Below are 20,946 nucleotides of genomic sequence, written 5' to 3' on the forward strand. Positions count from 1 at the left end.
TGCTAAAAAGAATGAGCTTTTGATCATTTGAGAGGAACAAAACTTTTTCGAATTCTTCACGTAAAAGTTTGTTTTGAATTTCGCGCAATGCTATACGAGGGTTATCTGCGCTAGCCGTCCCTAATTTATCAGTGTAAGACTAGAAGGAAGGCGGCTAGTTATACCCACCTACCGCCAACTTTTGAGCTACTCTTTTACCAATGAATAGTGAGATTTATCGTTACATTATAGCATCCCCACGTCTGAAAGGGCGAGCATGTTTAGTGTGGCGGGGATTCGAACTCGCGATCCTCAGATTACGAGTTGAGTGCCTTAACCACCTGGCCATGGCGGGCCTTTCATGTAAAGGAATTCACCATGAAACAAGTCTGTTTTCTGGTTTTTAAGAATAGTAAAACCGTAATTCAATATACAGTAAGCTAAAACAAGCCCTAATGATGGTAACTGTGTTACTGAAGCTTGTTTGCTGTAACTAATAAAAAAAACAAGATTTTTACATTTCATTGTGGCAAAAAATACCGTTTTTTATTATGTTTTGCTCTCAATTTTGTACCACAATGTGCCTGAAAAGAAATTATGTAATAACATTGTTTCGAATTCTTCATCTAAAGGAACTCATGATGTGTATTTTTTCTGTTTGTGAGCTATACTGTTTAATAACACTGCTTCCAAATCCTTTATAATATGTTCACTCTTAAAGAATAACATAATGTTTGATACAAACAAAACCATTTCACTACAAACAATAAACATTTCAGCCTCTCATTTTGAAATGTTGTCTACCTTGATGTATAACCACGTTCTACTTCAATAGCGAAATGTCTGTCTTGATGCATCACCATGTTCTATTTAAATATTGGCATATTTACTATCTTGATGCATTACTATGTTCTATTTCAATATTGGCATATTTACTATCTTGATGCATTACTATGTTCTATTTCAATATTGGCATATTTACTACCTTGATGCATCATTATGTCCTATTTAAATGTTGGCGTATTTACTATCTTGATGCATCATCATGTTCTATTGAAATATTGGCGTATTTACTATCTTGATGCATCACTATGCCCTATTTAAATATTGGCGTATTTACTATCTTGATGCATCACTATTTTCTATTTAAATATTGGCGTATTTACTATCTTGATGCATCACTATGTTCTATTTAAATATTGGCGTATTTATTATCTTGATGCATCACCATGTCCTTTTAAATATTGGCGTATTTACTATCTTGATGCATCATCATGTTCTATTGAAATATTGGCGTATTTACTATCTTGATACATCACTATGTCCTATTTAAATATTGGCGTATTTACTATCTTGATGCATCACTATGTTCTATTTAAATATTGGCGTATTTACTATCTTGATGCATCACTATGTTCTCTTTCAAGTTCTTAATGTACCGTTTCATGTCTTACCTACTAATGTGTATGTACCAAAGTACTTTTTTATTTCCATGTAACTTTCAAGCTTAACTTGGTGGAATATTCATCCTTCAATTACTTCATAAATTGTATAAGCTTAATTACTTCAACTTCTGTATAATATGCTGCAAACGAAACGGGAGACTTCTCAGTTCTATGGATAGAACAAAAACTCAACATCAAGGGTTTTATTTGAATTTTTTTATAAGAAATAATCGTGGAAATACGTTTGGCAAGTTCCTTCCTTGATCGTGCTCGTCCCGAAGATTGTTAATCAAGTAAAGTAGTCCTCACTCATGATGATAATAGTGCAGTAACCAAGAAAAATTACTTAATTTTTGTTACTTGAAACCCGGATGTAGACAAAAGTTAAGCATATCAGTTCGTTTTCAAATCAATTTTTAAGTTGATTTTAAAGACGGTTGAAGTGTGTTTCGTTTCTTTCTTTTAACAGGGAGATGACCTAAAAGGTCGAGACGTTGTTCTGTACTTTATTTTAATTAAAGTTCTAATACCCATATCAGCTGTCTTTTGAATGCATTTCTACTTTAAATGAGTTTCTCGTCATCATAAGTTTATTTGTTGCTTTGTAGTTAAGCACAAAACTACCATATATAATGGGAAATCTGTGCTCTTACCATGACACGTATCGAAACCCGTTTTCTAGCGTTGTAAGTCCGCAGGCATCCCGCTGTGCCACTGGGAGGCTGCGTTGTTTGTTTGTTTGTTTTTTGGAATTTCGCACAAAGCAACTCGAGGGCTATCTGTGCTAGCCGTCCCTAATTTAGATTAAGATTAGAGGGAAAGCAGCTAGTCACCACCACCCACCGCCAACTCTTGGGCTACTCTTTTACCAACGAATAGTGGGATTGACCGTCACATTATAACGCCCCCACTGCTGGGAGGGCGAGCAGGTTTTGGCGCGACTCGGGCGCGAACCCGCGACCCTCAGATTACGAAGCGCACGCCTTAACGCGCTGGGCCATGCCAGGCCCTAGGGAGGCTGCGAATCAGTTTAAGTACATATACAATTATTTTACCAACAATATCCTTCTACATACGTACATGCACGATTGGGTGACAAGAGTATGTGCGCTAAATTCTACATTAGTGTTATATTTGTTGATAGTTCTTTTCCATGTCCTCCAAAAACAGCAACAAACACTTTCCAGTTCTTCTTAATTTTAAATTTTTATTAACTATCTCTAACTGTGGTATCGACTGATATAATTGTATTCCTTGATTTTATATCACTTCTGCTTAATTTGCTACTCAGAAAGCTGAAGACTCCGACATAACTAACACATTTAGAAACTTAGATCTTACAGAAGTTTTCGGTGCATGTAAAAAAAAGTCACATCAAATTCTAAGCAGTGTGTAAGACTGATTTTTCTGAAAAACATTGTGATGCCAAATTAAATTTATTGATTTCGTGCTTCTTTAGCATTATATTCATAGTTTTAAACGCAATATGTCTGTTTCTCTGAAACAAGGTATGCCTCACAATTTATCTCTTCCTAATAATTCTATCAGTGGATTCATGTGCATATAACATTATTCATAAAAAACATTATAATTATTATAAACTATTAAAAAATATTTTCAATTGTGATATAATGAGAGAGAGAGAAACATTTCTGATACACAGTAGAATTTTGTGTTTCATATTTTTAACCTGAACAGAACGGTACTTTACTTTCTGAACAGAAACCCTAAGTTTCAAGGATAATAATCCATAATTTAAAACCGATTATCATAAAGAAACCAGACAACAGTACTCGCTACCTATGTGTCTCAGATATAACCGAATAACCGGACTGAATGTCTCACTGTGTTCAGTAACATAGCGCTAATGGAAATGCCCGAAGTTCGACAGGCCAATCTAGATTACTGACAGCTCAAGCATGTGTGTCATTATCATAGTGTTCACGTAAACGGATAACATTAATAAAGATGTTTTGTTTTTGTTGTTTTACGTTGGTTCTAAATGAATTAATGAACGAAGCAGAAGCTGAGAATGTTGCATGTTAAACATTCAAGAGTGATCGTAATATTAACAATACGTTCGTGCTTTATGTTCTACACGAAGCTTCGAAAGAACCAAACCAAAGAAATGTAACATAACAAGCCCGGTTAGAATTAGTTAAAATAATTGACATTCAGTATCAGGCTGTACCAATTAGCGAAATGTTGAGGCAATACGTTTTACAAGTTAACGTTATGTAAGAGCTAATTTTTCTAAAATAATTGATTTAGTTTGTTTGGAATTTCGCGTAAAGCTACACGAAAACTATCTGTGCTAGCCGTCCCTAATTTTGCAGTGTAAGACTAGATGGAAGGTAGCTAGTCATTACCACCCACCACCAACTCTTGGGCTACTCTTTTACCAACGAATAGTGGATTATAACACTTACACTGCTAAATTAAGGACGGCTAGCGCAGTTAATCCTCGTGTAGCTTTGCGCGAAATTCAAAAACAAACAATACTCCTTAGTGACGTCATTAAAATGTTCTTCATCCAAAATTGAGACACTAAGTTGTGTTTGGAAATAAAACCAATTAAAATCCAAACCAAGAAATTAAAGGACACTAATAAAGAAATTCTTATGAAATGATATACCTTGAAATAAAAGAAAATAAAGCAACATGAAGCAAATTGAGTGATATAATATTACATCAAAATTATTTTTCATAACATCATTCGGAAATGTAAGAAACAGAAAATGTTTGACCAAAAGTAGTTTCAGGCTAATTACAACTAACTAACGTAGAACATAGTAACAGTAAACCTCTGGCTTCAGACAACACAATAACGAACTAACATGCCAGACACCACTAGATGACCTGAAACTTATTCGTCTCATAGGTTCCAAAATACGTCGCAACCAATAACTACATCTCCTATAGTTCTGAAAACAGAAGAGCAACCTTTCTCCCATCGTGTTTTACAGTTACATATAATTAACAATTAAATACTTATGAAACTCTTTAGAAGAAAAAATTTAGAACTAAACGAGGAAAGTTATTCCAAATAAATGGAAAACAGACAAAAGTCACATACTAATCGTCTCCAAGGCGCCCTCCAGTGGCATAGCGGTATGTTTACGGAATCACACCGCTAAAAACCTGGTTTCGATACACGTGGTGAGAGGAAAACAGATAGCTCACTGTGTAGCCTTGTGTTTAATCTTAAACAAACAAACAAATCTACTAGGAACCTGTGAATATCTAACAGGATATAAAATACCGTTCTTCTTACTTTTAGGTCATTCCATGAATTTATACAGGTTCTCATTCCATAAATTACTGAGTCTTAAAATGCCTGAATGCCACTGACATAGTTCATGTATTTTTACTACCACAAAAATAACAACTAAATAACAATTTTTGATATACATATAGTTTTACGGCGACATTTTCATTTTTTGCGACGAACTTTTCATTCACATGAAATAATATTTCATAAAGAAGAAACTCTTACATTATCACTCCCCCCCCCCAGAAGAGACTGGAACTCTTACATTATCACCTCTCCCCCCCCAGAAGAGACTGAAACTTCTCCTGAAATCAGAATACCCTGTTTGTATCGTTTTCAACCATTGTGACATTACTTATTTGTTTGCGTTTTGTGTTGTTTTATGTAAAAGACGAACATCTGTAATCTCTCATAATGCGTTTGTATTGGGTCTAAACTAAAAACACTGTGAAATTCACCAAATTATCCTGGCTGTCATTAATAGAATAATACACACACCTTGGTACAGATAAGATGTGTATTTCAGAAGTATTGTAAATTCGTATTTATCAGGCTTCATTTTTTTTAAACTTTCAGTTAATTCAAAATCATATATAGCTGAACCTGTACACGTCAGTGGTTAAGAACAACCATACGTGTGGGTTAAATATGTTCTAGTATTGGTATTTTAAACCTGAAAGGTAGAACAATCTGAGATTCAGGCACAGTCATCTGTAACTTAGTACTCATAACTGAATAATGGGATCGATTGTCGTAGTTATGAAGTCCCCACAGCTGAACGTGTGAAGCATGTTCAGAAGCATATTACGGCTCAAATTTTAGACCCTCTAGTCCCTAGCACAATATATAAACCAGGAAATCACACCCAACCATCTTTGGTGAAAGCCAAGTACTTCCATCCTTTTGGCAGGGATAAAAATAAATAAAGCTGTCTATTTACTATTGTGCTGAAAATAAATAAAGTTTTGGAAAATGAACATGAGGCAACGAAAATGACCAGACGAATCTAGAAAAGCTATCACACTTTAGTTTCTAGAACTAATGGCGTTTTACGTTTTGAACCTAACAGAATAACATTTTGGCTTTTGTAGATATCACATAACTCTATATCAGGAGTAAAGGACATTAAGTACAACAATTCCACTTCAACTAATACTAAGAATAGGCTAAGTAATTACATCACCTTTCAGCCACTATGATAAGTAATTTGAAAAAATTACAATACATTAATTCCTTCACACATTAGCCTTATATTCCAATACTTTTCATATTATTCTCAAAGATGAATAATTTGTTTTTCATTAAACATCAAGGGATATCACCTGGATATGATTACACTGGACAACAAAAAATTTGCTACTTCAAAAAGTTAAAGTGATTCTAAGTAATTTGATGGTGTTGACTTCAAAAATGTTATCAGAATCCGTCTATTACGTCTAAATTTTAAGTTATTATGATATCTAAATATTTTATCAGCTTTACGTAAAATACCATACAATCAACTCCAAACACTGACTGTATTATATTGGTATAAAATTCCAAACATATACTTGAGTTCTCGATATAATTGTAGCGATTTGTACAACTTCTAGTTCATTCCACATTCACCTGCTTCCCCAGGGAATCACGAAACTCTCACGTGCTTAGAATGTTAAAGCATTCGAGAAGCTCTCGACTGAGAATATAAGGTAAGAAGTCAGACGCCTCTGTTTTAGTTGTCTCTCACTCACTCAGTTGATCACTTCGTCTCTCTTCGTACATAGTCCGAGCTTCTTCTTCGTGTCATACTCACTACATAATCAAATTCTGCAAAAAAATGTTTAATATTTTTAACTCTAGCTTTGTAAATATATATTTTTAGAAAATCATTTGAAACGCTGGTTGACTCCAGCTCAAGTAAAGAAAAATATATTGAGGTTTCACAAAGGAAAAAACATCACAAACAAGGTAAAGGTAATTTACTATCACTATTCTTGGGCTCCACATGTGTGTCACACAGTTGTCAAACCTCACTTGACACAGTGGTTGATTAAGAAAAGAGCAAGTACGTCAATTGCAATTCCCATGATATGGAGTAACCCCAAAGATCATCTAAATGACTGTTTTTGTTTTGTTTTTTTATTTTTTGGGGGATGTCTAATATTTTTGGATATTCAGGCATAACTAAACAGTATAATGATTATCCAAATACTGCATGTGCTATAAAACCAGTAACTCAAACAAATTGAGAAACATAAGAGTTATATTGTGAAGACAATGAATCATCTTAATCTTCTTCATCTAGTAATTCTATTCCAGTGGCCCCTCAACATAAACTGACTCACCTGACCACAAAAGAAGGGCTAAATGATCTGATTCATGACTTGTCTTTAACAAAGCAACATAAGGAACTTCTTGGTCATGACATGTCTTTAACAAAGCAGCATGAGGATCTTCTTGGTCATGACTTGTTTTTAACAAAGCAACATGAGGAGCTTCTTGGTCATGACTTGTCTTTAACAAAGCAACATGAGGAGCTTCTTGGTCATGACTTGTCTTTAACAAAGCAATATGAGGAGCTTCTTGGTCATGACTTGTCTTTAACAAAGCAACATGAGGAACTTCTTGGTCATGACTTGTCTTTAACAAAGCAACATGAGGAGCTTCTTGATCATGACTTGTCTTTAACAAAGCAACGTGAGGAGCTTCTTAGCTCTTGTTTACAGCAATAGAATTTGTTAACTTCAAGAACAAGAGATTCAGATTATTGAAGTCTTATCAAATTTTTGCTTCTTATTATAGCATGCAAACTACTTTGTGTTTCTGTACAAATGTTGATACAGTAATGGAAGAAGTAGGTGCTGAACATTATTCTTTATAATGGAGACTTTTTATTAACTTGTCTAAAGTTAGTCTGAAAGCTGTACTTTTGTACAGTTGGAACACAAAGACATTGATTTCTGTTGTTCATGCAGTGAACATGAAAGAGACTTATAAAGACATGCAGGTTATACATTCTTAAATACAATGTTCAAGAATAAATAAATAAATTTATTAAAGATAGAGTTGATATTTTTATGATATGTATATGTCTGCGGACTTACAACGCTAAAAACCGGGTTTTGATACCCGTGGCGGGCAGAGCACAGATAACCCATTGTGTAGCTTTGTGCTTAATTCAAAACAAAATAAAATTTATGATATGTAAGAATATTTTAAATAAACCTGTCATAACTCAAAAGACAGAAGCGATAAGAAGTTTTCAACATGGTTTTTGGAATCAGAGTCGTCAAAGTATTCGGAAACAGATGTGTTTTTACTTGTGGTGAAGAATTATTTTGTTGCCCTGTGTTATTATAATGAAAATAATGTTTTTAATGAGTAAACATTTATAAATATACATTGCTTTACCAGGTGTGTTCAGCCACTGGTTACCGGGTGAGTGTGTGTTTTAGTGATCACTCTATATAGCACTTGGTCTAAATAACTACTGTTATTCTGAAAGGCATGAGTTCAAATAATGTCCAACAACTTTACTTGTTTTTTGCTTCGTATATTTACAAAGATATTCAATACAGACAAAATCTGAGCTCTGAGTGGCTATTCTGAAACGTTATCATATATGTTTCTTTTCTTTGTTTCTAAATTAATTCCATGAAATTTACGTTGCAGTAACAATGAAAAGTTTGCTTGGGGTCGAGTTTAAGTTACTGTTACTTACTCGATCATCCCCCCCACCACCAAAATCTTGTATCCACCGCTGATAGTAGTAACATTACACCACTGTTAGCTTGGTAACAATTTAAAATATATGACTATTTACAAGCACCATACAACTTTTCAGAATGTGTAGCAGCATATCAGCTATAGCATATCGAACCAATAAAGCACAGCGTGACTTTAGTTTTACCTCGGTGTAATATAACACAAATATTACTCCTAAATAATTGTTGTTTTAATTTACATTACTGTTTCTTAGTCACTTGGAATTGTTTATAAATAAAATCAAACACCATCGCACGATACATGACGATATTTATTAACGTTTGATGACATAACAACAGATAAATTAAAGTTGAATCTTTATTTTCTATCTCTTTATAGTGGACAAGCATCCAATGGTATCGGTTAATGAGCTGGAGATGCAAGGCCCCGGCCAATGGGACGACATCCATAACGCCCATTTCCATTACAGCCGGAAGCTCCACTATCTTGGGAGTCATGGATACCAGGCAGGAATGGCACATGAACAAAGAGGGCCTCCATCTCACTTTTCCGAGGGAATACAAATGGAGACCATCTTACAAGATCACCATTATCCTTGTCATGATTACACTCTGCAACAAACGGAGTTCATTTTCACCAAACAAGTGGACAACGCGGAAGACTTTACAATAGTCAATGCTGTCTTCGCTCTTGTCGGTATTTTCTCCTACACAGTTAACATCGGTACGGACATCGCTGTATGTTACTTCCTGCATCTAGAAGATAAAACGTGGTGGTTCGGACTAACTGTAGCGTTTACTGCCATTCCAGCCCTCACTGTGAATGTATTCAGTCTTCGTTGGTACATCCACAAGCAAAAAGTGAGAAAGAACCATTCATCTAATGTACACCAACCTAAAATGTCCAAACTAGACTGGACAATACGTATCTTCTTCCATGTACTTCTACTAGGGCCTGTGATCAGGTTCGTGAACTGAAAACAGTCAACTTAAAACCATCACAAAATTAGCTTCAGCAAATATAAGTCAATTCAACGGTTCGTTATCTAAATTATAGTATTATTGCTTATACAACAATGGAAAAATATTAGTATTTTTACCCAGAGGGGCAGAATGAGCACGTGTTTTCCACTATGAATATGTATTATAGTAAAGCATTTTCTCGACATCTCTCCCTTTCTCACACACACACACACACTTTTAAACAAAGTTAGGTGCCAATTAAAACAATAAAATGTGCATTTATAAATCTATCACATGATTCCATGCTGTTAGCTAGAATTACATTTAGTGGAATCAAAATAGAGATTTGTAGTATGAGTAAATAATGTATACAGTATATATTGTCTTGTATGCCAGTCGTGTTTACTATTCCTATTTTCAGAGTTTTAAATACAATTTTTTTAATTATCCCTTGTCTCAAACTTTAAACTTGTTTATTACTTTTGTGTGACTACATCTTCACTTTACGCTAGTTATCTTGTTCCTGTGTTTTTTACGATCCTTATTCCCCCTTTTCATATTGTCGGAGCTATTATCTCACACACTACTAATTTGGTCACACCTTTACAACTTATATTGCTGGTTCTATCATTTGATCCACCAACTTCTTTACCCCACAATTAGCTAAAATATAATGATACAAATTGTTCATTCCAACTTCTTACCAGCTATATAAACCGGTTCAATTGTTACATTATAGTATTGTGAAATGTAAACTACGCTAAGACGTGCATTGTTGATTATACCCTTAGAGACCGTTTTATTGTAACATATATTTCTGGGCCTATTTTTTACCAGCCTATATATATATAGTTGGTTACTTCGTCTCACACCCTTTACAGTTGGCTTGTTTTGTATAGTGTTAATCTTATATTTCCACAATTAAAATATTTGTTACCCTACCAAGCCTTATACTAATGGTGTTTATTTTGTTACAATCCATATACTTTGTCATACTTAGTTGTGGGTCCTTGTGCGATATTTACTTTGGGTCCCTTTTTTTCTGACACAAATTTAGTATGATTATATACAGCAGAACACTAGTACTGTTTTGATTAGGGCAAGATGGCTGCCAGTGCCTGTCACATTAAGTTTATTGACACTACTTACTCAAGTACTACAAACCAGGTTAACTTGTCATGACTGATACTGTTATTTATATTTTCTCAGGAGACACATACTTGTTTTGTCTTCTTGTGATTAACATGGATACTTTTGTTTTTTTCACAGCTTTCTTAATCCTATTTCTTCAAGATCCGGTCCATTGTCTTAAATTCCAGAAAAAAATCTTACACTGTAAGAACATGTGAAGTATTCGATTATATACTAATATAGATTATTTTCAAAACTTATCAAACATCAAAAGTATAATATCCTCAGTAAATTCTCAATACGGTTCCATTCTATTGTTAATTTACACATAATTGTTTTAGAAATGAGAACCTAAACTACCTGTTTCTACATATTTGTGTATATAAATAAGTACATTATTAATAAAATTCGTAAGTATTTCACTTTTTAGTCATCTTTAAGTTTGTATTACACCATGGTTTGTGAGATTGAGTCTGCTGCCAAACGTGCAGGACAATTACAGATTATAAACGCCACCCAACCATCTAAATATTAAGTGTTCATATCAATATATGTTAAAGATCATGACGGAGTAACCATTTACTCTTTTTCTGTCTGTGTGAAAGTTATCATAAAGAAAGAAAGCACTTTTGTAACTATACGATTTTACCGACTTTCATCACTTCGGACATTTGTTTTAATACGATAAACGTAAACAGTACGTTTTCTGGTCAACAACGACCATCAAGTACACCTACCTATAAGAAAGTATTGTATCCAAAGCTCCTACCTAATACTCAGTAGATCGATATCTTATGAGTTGTATCAGATGTTTACCTTTTGAAAGTGTCATCCTTCTATTTAAAACCTCTTTGCATGAGACAGCATATTTTATTTTAAATAGTTATGGTTATTAATTTCCCAAACTCCGTATATACACATATATAGAGATAGAGTATATATTTTATCTACCATTTTGCCTAGCACTTTACACGTCTATTTTTCATCTTTCTATCACTTACACTGTAACCTTGTAATAGCTGATAAGTGGATTTTATCTGGGTAATATTGCTAATTATAGTGGATTCAAGTCAGTACCACCTTCTGACCTTGTTCATCCAAGTCTGATTTTGCTTGTGTCTGAACAATGTTCTATCTGTATGATTCAAGCGCCAGAAAGAGATCATAGTTTTACAGGTTGAAGACAGCAAACATTCGGATTGGATTTCTCAGCAGAAGGTTTAATTTTCCGGTCTAGTCATAGGTTAAAAATCAAACAATCAGAGAAAAGAGGAGATACTTGTTGTACGAATTCATTCATTTGTTGAATCAGTTTTATCCCACAAACTATAAGACGATTTTTAGATATATTTCGGGAGGGAAGGTATTTCTGTTTGAATAAAAAATCGATTAAAACTTTTTATTTCATTTATAGTTTTATGGTTCAGTAATTATCAGAATCCGTTTTCATGCTTATAAATTACAAATCAGTTTTTCCGAATTTCTTTTACTGATTGTTCGAGGAAATCGAAGTATAATCGTTCATAATCTAGCTTAGTTTTTAATAAGAATTAAAATTTATAGTGTACAATTTGTTAGTTTCAACCTCAACAGCTTTTTAACGGTTAGGCAATAAATTCCATCTCTAACACTACATTACTGACAAAGAACGGACGGTTGTTAGCCAAAAGCATGCGACAATATTAGGGCTTTGAACCGAATAACGGCATTAACTTTCAGTCTTATAACGAATCCACAGTTAAAAATGCTGAGTACGGACTTTTCAATGCGCAGCTAGATACGTTAATTAGCATAAAGCTACACAATGGACTATTTCTTCTTTGCCCTCCACAGGTATCGAAACCCGGTTTCTAACGGTGTGAGTGCGGAGACATACCGCTGTGTCACTAGAAGAAGTATCATAAACCAGTTATTTGACTGTGTTTATGAACTTGGTTAATATTATAGAGATATTTATTGGCGCTACTGGCGTCTCAAGGTTATAATAATCATCTTTATCACTCTCAGCTTGTGCCTTTATTGTTCTTGTTGTCTATGTCTCTCACAACATGTCCCTGTATTGTTCTTGTTGTCTATGTCTCTCACAACGTGTGCCTCTATTGTTTTTTTTCACCTGTGTCACCTTCGAAATGTGTTTCTATTGTACCATATTAATACAAACTTCCCCGTGATGACGAAGACCCTCTACATAGAGTTTTCTCTATCCAAACCAACTATTTTTACACATATTTTTCAGTACAAACTTCTGCTTGAATTGTGTTTGTTGTCGGTGTCACCCTCAACTAGTAGCCTCTATTGTACTTGTTACCTCTCTCACTCTCAACTTGGTCTGTATTGTACTTGTAATCCAAATTTTAAAAGTATACCAACCATAGTTTAATCTTATTTTAGTGAAGATCTCTAACTATAAAGCTAACTGAAGCAGATTATTCATAAACTGTGACCAAAAATTCTGCTAGTATGTTTATTCCTATAAGTAATTTTATCCGTGTGATTTTCGGACTTGGTATATTATTCAAATGTCTATTTAGCAGACTTTTTTCAGTCGGTTATAATAGCCGAGATTAACTTGCTACGGTATTTTCCAGCAAATATGTTTATTATGTGTATTTTCTTCAAGTTGTTCACAGAAACGTAAATCTATATTTGCCTGAATGTTCGTGATTTCGTATACTTTCTTCAAATACACCCTTGTGCAAATTAATTGAAACAAGACGGAAAATTACAATTTTTTTCAATTTTTTGCGTTTTATTTCTGAGAATCCAAAAATTACTCACAAATTAATACATGATATGACCGCCTTTATTTTTCAAAAGATCATTAATCCGCTTTGCATTGAGTCCACGAGTTGACTGCAATCTTTACTAATTTTTGGATCGCGATACCACACCTCAATTACGGTCTCAGTTAGCTTATCTTTTGTAGTACAGTCTTTTCCAAGAAGTCGTTCTTTACGGATCGCCCAAATATTTTCAATAGGATTTAAGTCCGGAGAGTTTCCAGGCCAGTCCAGCATCTTTATTTGTGTTGAAGTCATAAAATTCTTCATGAGTTTCGATGTGTGGCAAGGAGTCAGATCTTGCTAAAAAATGCCAGATCCATCTGCAAATCTCTTTTTCAATTCTGGAACGACTCTTCTCTGCAAAACTTTGATGTACTGTCGTCCTCGCATCATACCTTTTACGATATGTAAGCCTCCGACGCCATAGTAGCTGAAAAAGCCCCAAAACGTCTTCTTCAAGGGATGTTTTACAAACTGACTGATGTGAGATTCTCGAAGTTTCTCACCTGGAGATCTGCGAACATTCAGACTTCTTTGACCCTATACGAAGAAATGAGTCTCGTCACTGAATAACAGCTTCCTTCATTGTTCTTGCGTCCAGTTCTTGTATTTAAGACCTCATTGATACCGTTTTTTCTTCATTGAGTTGGTAAGAAATTGTTTTTTGACTGGTCTCCTTGATCTTCTAACGCAATTTCGAATGACGTAATATTCCTCAAAATATCGTCATATATGCTAAAAATAGATCGACTGTATTGCAAAACACAGCTAATAACGCCGTCTGTGTGAAAAAAATGACTATTAAAGGAAATCAGCGGGTTTAGCGTGCCTACACCTGCCGCCATGATGAAAATATTGTAAAATGACCATTTGTTTCAATTAATTTGCACAAGGGTGTAGTTATAAAATTCGTTATTAAGACAACATAATATAGCACTTATAACTAGCTGAAGAGAGTATACTAAGTAGGTATGCTATCTGGAATATACCGCTACAAATAATAAGTGGTTCTTAAAAGTACCTGAAGAAAGCCACATACAAAGTAAAACTACTTTGAAGATTTTCTTCACCAAAACAAAAGATTAAGAAACAGTTAGTAAAATAGCTTTAATCTTACTAGTACTACATCGATGTAACCAAGTGGAAAAAATAACTAATTATATTTACATTGTAAAACTTTTTGACCTTCCTTATCTAATGTTGTTTTTGTCAAATGCATCGTGTAGGTCTATTTGTTAAGTAACACGAAAGCGCAAATTGAAAGATTAATTTTTCCCTCACTATTTTGAGAAGCTGTCGCTAAGCTCAGCAGCTGTGAATCTCCTGCATCTACGATTAGCCTAAAATTTCTTACAAAGATAACAACATTTCGTGCCAGAATCAATAATTCATCAGTGAGTAAGCTTTTGTTTCATTTCATGAAAACACTTATGACTAACATTATCGACGGAGATAAGAATCAGAATTTTCAAAGCATATTATTTCAATTTCTTATGTTCAATTATATGGAACTAAATTGACTATATTACTCCTACGCAGAGCATAACTTATTCACAGCACTATATTATGATTATATAAATCAATACAGAACATGAACCATATAACACGTAGTCCCCATTCATACTATGTAACATACTAACGTATTTTCTTTTCTCATCTTGTTTTCAGCTTGTTATGTTTTGAGGTATCATTAACCTTACGTTTCATATGTAAGACATCAACTCATAACTGTCATTCCCGTTAAGTTACAAATTACTTCACATAATTTTATTTTAATGTTTACAGTATTTGATAGACGTAACACATCAGTTACACAAGTTGAAATCATTCTACTGTAAGTTTGTTTCTTTGTGTTTGTAAATAATAACGTTACCAAACTACGCATACAAATTTTCTCTGGCACCACAAACTTGGATTTATTCGAAGATACCACAAGATAATCATCGATGAGTTCTCAATGAATACAATGATGTAGTATGTTAGATACTTGAGACGAGTGGGTTCGTCTTTTACGTTCAAGAAACAAAACAGGTAGACTGCTCCAAACACCATGTTAAACAAGTACTCTTCAAACTGGCATTCCTCTCCAGTCTCCGAATCTCAGAAGCTGGTTTGTTGGTGCATCACCCATACAGTCATTATGCCCCAGTGACCGATACAGACCGGAAACATCCAATACCCATATTCGGAAGCAAATAGCCCCAAGGACAGGACCCTGGCCGCCGTGGTACAGTACCGCCATAGAAACTGAACACTCATTCCTCTCCAAGTTATATTCCGTTTGTTCTCCACTGACTGCTGTAAGGCCCTGTAGTGGAATACCGGGGACCAGGATAGCTCGAACAAAGAGGCAGTCAATTGGATACCAACTGTGGAAATAAATAATAATAACAATAATTCACTGTTTGTTAACATAACTTGAGAAACAGCTTTTGTTACATTCTTGGCGACTACATTTAGGTTATACGTTAATAACAAATGTTTTCAATCTTGAGATGAATCTTAAAAAAGGCCAATGTTAAACGGATAACATTAACCTCTAATAAGAGTAAAGGAAAATAAAATAAAATGTTAATGTTTAACGGAAAAGTCTTACCCATCAACAACTGTAACATACAGAAACTAGTTTTATTGTTGCATTAGCAACACCTTACTTAGAGATCATGAATCTCAACCTATTCTCCAGTAAAATAACAAATAACAGCTTCTGTTCTCCATTGTGAATATTAAAAGTCCCAGATATTTTCCTACGTAAACCATACTAAAGGTTTAAACGCTTTATTATGTGTTTTTTTTTTAATTATTACCACCATAACTGGTCCTGTGTTTGTGTTTCAGGTACACTGACCTCATTATGTACGGAATTCGAAGTAGAAGAGAACAACAACAGAAACAACGAAGAGAGAGAGAGTGGGACCTCACGTTCCGGAGGACAGCAACAGACGACAGTGTAAACTATTACCAACTCACTATTGAAGAAGATAAGGATACTGCAGTCCTGACCCTGTTAGAGAGCTTTATGGAGTCCGCGCCTCAGTTAGTTCTGCAAATATACATCTTAGCTGACAGAGTAGTGATTCCTTACGACTTTTGGACAGGTTCGTATGGTTATTTACAACAAATTTGTTACTTCGGTTCATTAGGGGTACAAACATGACAGTTGAAGTAAAAATTACAATATTTGGTTTTTTCCAGTACACTAAGATATGTGAATAAAAACAATGATGTAGTTTCAATACTCGCGAACTGCACGTCTTTAACCACTACTAGATTAAAAGTGTTAATATTTGACGGAAAGCTTATCACAAGTAAGAGTAACTAGGAAATAAATTTAAACCGTTAAATGTTTAACGAAAATCCTTACATATTGAGTTACAACAACTAACAAACAAACTAAAATTATTTGAAATATTTAAAACATATTATGAGATGAAGTTTTCTCTTAGTAGATAAAATATCTCACGTTCGAATAAAATGAAAGATGGTGTGGTTTTCGTACATCACTAACGTACTGACACTTTTATTTTATTCCCCTTTACTCTTATTAGAGGTTAATGTTATCCGTTTAACATTGATCCTTTTTTAAGGTTCATCTCAAGATTGAAAATATTTGTTATTAACGTATAAACTAAATATAGTCGCCAAGAGTTCAACAAAAACTGTTTCTCAAGTTATGTTAACAAACAATGAATTATTGTTATTATTATTTATTTCCACAGTTGGCATCCAATTGGCTTCGGTAGCTGCCTCTTTGTTTGAGCTATCCTGGTCCCTGGTATTCTACCACAGGGCCTTACGGCAGTCAGTGGAGAGCAAACGGAATATAACTTGGAGAGGAATGAGTGTTCAGTTTCTATGGCGGTACTGTACCACGGCGGCCAGGGTCCTGTCCTTGGGGCTATTTGCTTCCGAATATGGGTACTGGATGTTTCCGGTCTGTATCGGTCACTGGGGCATAATGACGGTGTGGGTGATGCACCAACAAACCAGCTTCTGTGATTCGGAGACTGGAGAGAAGCGTCAGTGTGAAGAGTACTTGTTTAACATGGTGATTGGAGCAGTCTACCTGTTTTGTTTCTTGAACGTGAAGGACGAACCCACTCGACTCAAGTATCTAACATACTACATCATTGTATTCATTGAGAACTCATCGATGATTATTTTGTGGTATCTTCGAACAGATCCAAGTTTGTGGTACCACCTGCCTGCTCTAATTTGTGTTTTTGTCAGTTTCAGTTTAGGCATCACTTTCATGCTGCTTTTCTACCGGTTTTGTCATCCTGAAACCAATATTCCTTGTAGGAATCGCCCTGCGACTTGTTGCTAAGCCTTGTTCTTAGTTACTCTAGCTGAAACATAGCTAAAAATGACCACCGCTTGTGTTATTGGCTCTCACAGTTATTTGTAAAATGTGCACACTTACTATGTTTTGTTGTTTTTCGTGTATTCATAATATACATACTTTAACTCAGATAGTTTATTTGACCATAATGCATTACAATTACTTATTTCTGTAACTCAGTTATTGTGTGTAACAGTTTCCTGCAAGTGTAACTCACATACTGTAAAAGATAGTTTTAACATGTTTCAAATGTTGAATTTTCCGTATTATTATTTGACTCGCTTTACATATATGGCACAGATATTTACATTCATGTTTGTCTCAATGACCAATGCAGTTTATTACAGCCGTCTCTCCGTATCTTAATGTCATACATCTACATACTTTATACAGTATATATGACACAACTGTTGTGGCACAGTTTCCTACGGTATAATTTAGTTTAATGTTAAAGGTTTGTGTTTTACAAACGTCAGATATTGCACCGTATGTCACAGGTGTGAACTAATTATTGTAAAGTGATTCAAATTGTTATTTAATTCAAACAACGTTGTATTCGAGAAACAGTTTTGTTGAATAGCGGCTCAGTTTTCTACTTCGCTTAGCTGTGACCCAGTTCATGCATGCACAACATAGTGACTCATTTTACTTTCCGACTGTGGCAAATTACTGTACAATGATGGCCTAAACCAAAGTACGGATAATTTTTTTCCTTAATTTTAATTATCTCAGTTTTGTATTGCAACGTTCTTGTTTCACTGCTGTTTGTAACATTAAAACTTTCTATACTGTTATAGCTAGCTAGCTTATGTATATATCAATCCCTGCTTGTCTTTATAAAGTTTAAACATCTTTTTATTATCTATATTTTAGCGCGACAGTCTGTGGCTCGTATATACCTCATCCAATTTTATTACTTCTCACTATCTGTATCAACCAACCATCACGTTTAATTATATGCCCATAATAGCGCATCTTCCATTATACACACGTTAGCATTCTTTGCGGTACCAGAAGGGAGTCATTGAGACACTAGACGAAATACTCCAGTAAGAGAATTGGAGAGTTAAAGTTCGTAATTTTTTCTGTAAACTTCCCTGACAAAAAAATCACTAATTACTTAAGTTAAATTCGTTAAAATAGTGAAATGTTTATATATTTCATAAAAAAAACGTATTTAATGATTTAGGCGGTTTTATAAATATAATATGTTTTAATTTTTCTCAGCTAATATTGTAAAATAGTCATTGCGAATAATCAGACATTTTAAAGATTGTTTCAAACGGAAGATTTTTATGGCCACCATTCCATTTCAATATAATCCCTACAATACGTACTACAGTACTTAATGATATATTACGAAATCAGATATACCACAGATAATAATGCAATATTTATGGGTAATAAAACTTAAAACTACTAGATATGTTTTTGAAAAAGGATCATTGCGTTTCAATAAAACAGTAGTCCTGCAATAAAGACACGAGATTTAATATATACATCACTGGCAACTAACAAAACAAATGAAAACTGTTTCTCATTATTTCGGCTTTCTGTTCGTGAACAATCTTCAAACTAGTAGAATATATTTCTACATTATTATGAATAAGGAAAATAATTTAAAAACTAATGAATAAAAACATCAAAACATTTTACTGTAAAGATATTTTAATTCATTGTTTAGATTGAACGAAAATTGTTTTGTCAGTGTGTCAAAACCTCGAACTCTTGCCAGGTTAGTCTATGATTAGTGAAATCAGTTTGAGAAGATATAAGGTTCGATACATAATACCACTGGATACATACATTTCACTTTCAGATTGGGTGTACTGTAAAAGTGACAGACAATCCATGAGATGATAGATGAATTTGACTGGTTGACCTTACCCTCATTAGTAATTTCAAATTAGAAACACTTTTAACTTAGCCTAAAGAGTCTTTGGTCTGGTCGTGAATACCATGTGTGCATAACGCAGAGCTCAGGATGAAAATATCAACACGTTGATTTTTATATCAAATTTACCGAAGAAGACTCTCTATTATACTTTGCTCATCTTTAAAAACCTAAAAGTTTTCATTGATAATGAGGCTATTTTGGACAGTAAACTTTTACTTGGTGTACAAAAAATTAATCACATTTAATTTTGCGGATTTAATGTTGAATGTAAAACGTATGCAGTTAAGCAACATTTAATTGTAAATAACTTTATTTATAGAGGGAACGAAATCTGATTACGACTGCTTACCTTTTACTGGCTGTAAAGATGTGATCACATCTGGACAGTTACCATTTACAGAACAAAAGGTTAATGCTTGTAACAGTCCGAGCATCTTTTGAATGCTACCTTTTACTCTTCACAGTGTGAAAAGATCTGGACTGTTGTCCTGTGAAAAATACGTTATTTTTGCTGGACGGATCTAAGTGTTACCTTGTATAGAATAATTGGTTATTATTTTCAAAGTGATGTACAGGCAGTCGCAACTCTTTATAAGTCTACAGTCTGAACACTCATGCTGTACAGAATCAGTCACTACTGCCCGTAAATTCTTGAGTAGATCTAGTCTGTTAACTAATACAATATGATCTCATTGTTCTCTCTAAAGTTTGTATTTAATATACTCTTTGAGCTAAAGTTGGTACTTTATATTTTATACAGAATCAAAATTCTGTAAATTTGTGTTTAACCTTTGTTGTTACACGTGCATTACAAGGTTGGACTTTCTTGGAATAAAGTGTCAAATGTCTAATAGATGGCTGTGATAGGCAATATTTCCATTTTGTATTATTCATTTCATCTATAAAGTTCAATAAAATATAAAAATCTAAGAACTAAAAGTTTTCTGTGCCAAAACCTATTAAGCCACGCCTATAGTATGTATCAAGACAAAATAATAAAAAATAATATTAGATTTATACGATCTCGGATACAATGTCACTTAGCTATGAGGAAATGTCTGATATTCAAACTTATTATCCATATTCATGTAAAAAAATTACGTTATAAGTATAAGTGTGTGCGTGTGTTGGCTACATTTTTAAATTTCGTACAGATTCTATAAAGTTAGCGTCACCATAACACATATATGTATACTACAAAAGCTTTAGACACCTCATAACAGCAAGCAGAATAATTGTTAAAAACAATAAAATAAGAATGATTAATTGTTCATTTTAGTTATTGTGTACCAAAGATTTTCGAAGACTTAAGACAAACTGTTTTGTTTGTTTGTTGTTGTTGTTTTGTATTTTGGAAAACAGCAAAAGTAATTAGGGAAATACTCGACGGGCGGAAGTTGTTTGTTGCCAAAAGAGTGTTACTAGGAGTCA

General features: G+C 34.0%; 1 protein-coding gene across 1 annotated transcript in view; it reads left to right on the forward strand.

Moving 5' to 3' along the window:
* The window catches only part of LOC143224192 (XK-related protein 4-like), an 80,362-nt gene extending 62,303 nt beyond the window's left edge, over positions 1–18,059 (forward strand). The window contains exons 2-4 of the mRNA XM_076452625.1: positions 8,779–9,364; positions 16,115–16,374; positions 16,996–18,059. Coding sequence (XP_076308740.1) covers positions 8,779–9,364; positions 16,115–16,374; positions 16,996–17,603 — 1,454 coding nt within the window. The 3' untranslated portion in view covers positions 17,604–18,059. The remainder of the gene's footprint in view (positions 1–8,778; positions 9,365–16,114; positions 16,375–16,995) is intronic.
* The last annotated feature ends 2,887 nt before the right edge of the window (positions 18,060–20,946 follow it).

The sequence above is a fragment of the Tachypleus tridentatus genome, chromosome 8 (genome assembly GCF_004210375.1).
Source record: "Tachypleus tridentatus isolate NWPU-2018 chromosome 8, ASM421037v1, whole genome shotgun sequence".
NCBI classification, from domain to species: domain Eukaryota; kingdom Metazoa; phylum Arthropoda; class Merostomata; order Xiphosura; family Limulidae; genus Tachypleus; species Tachypleus tridentatus.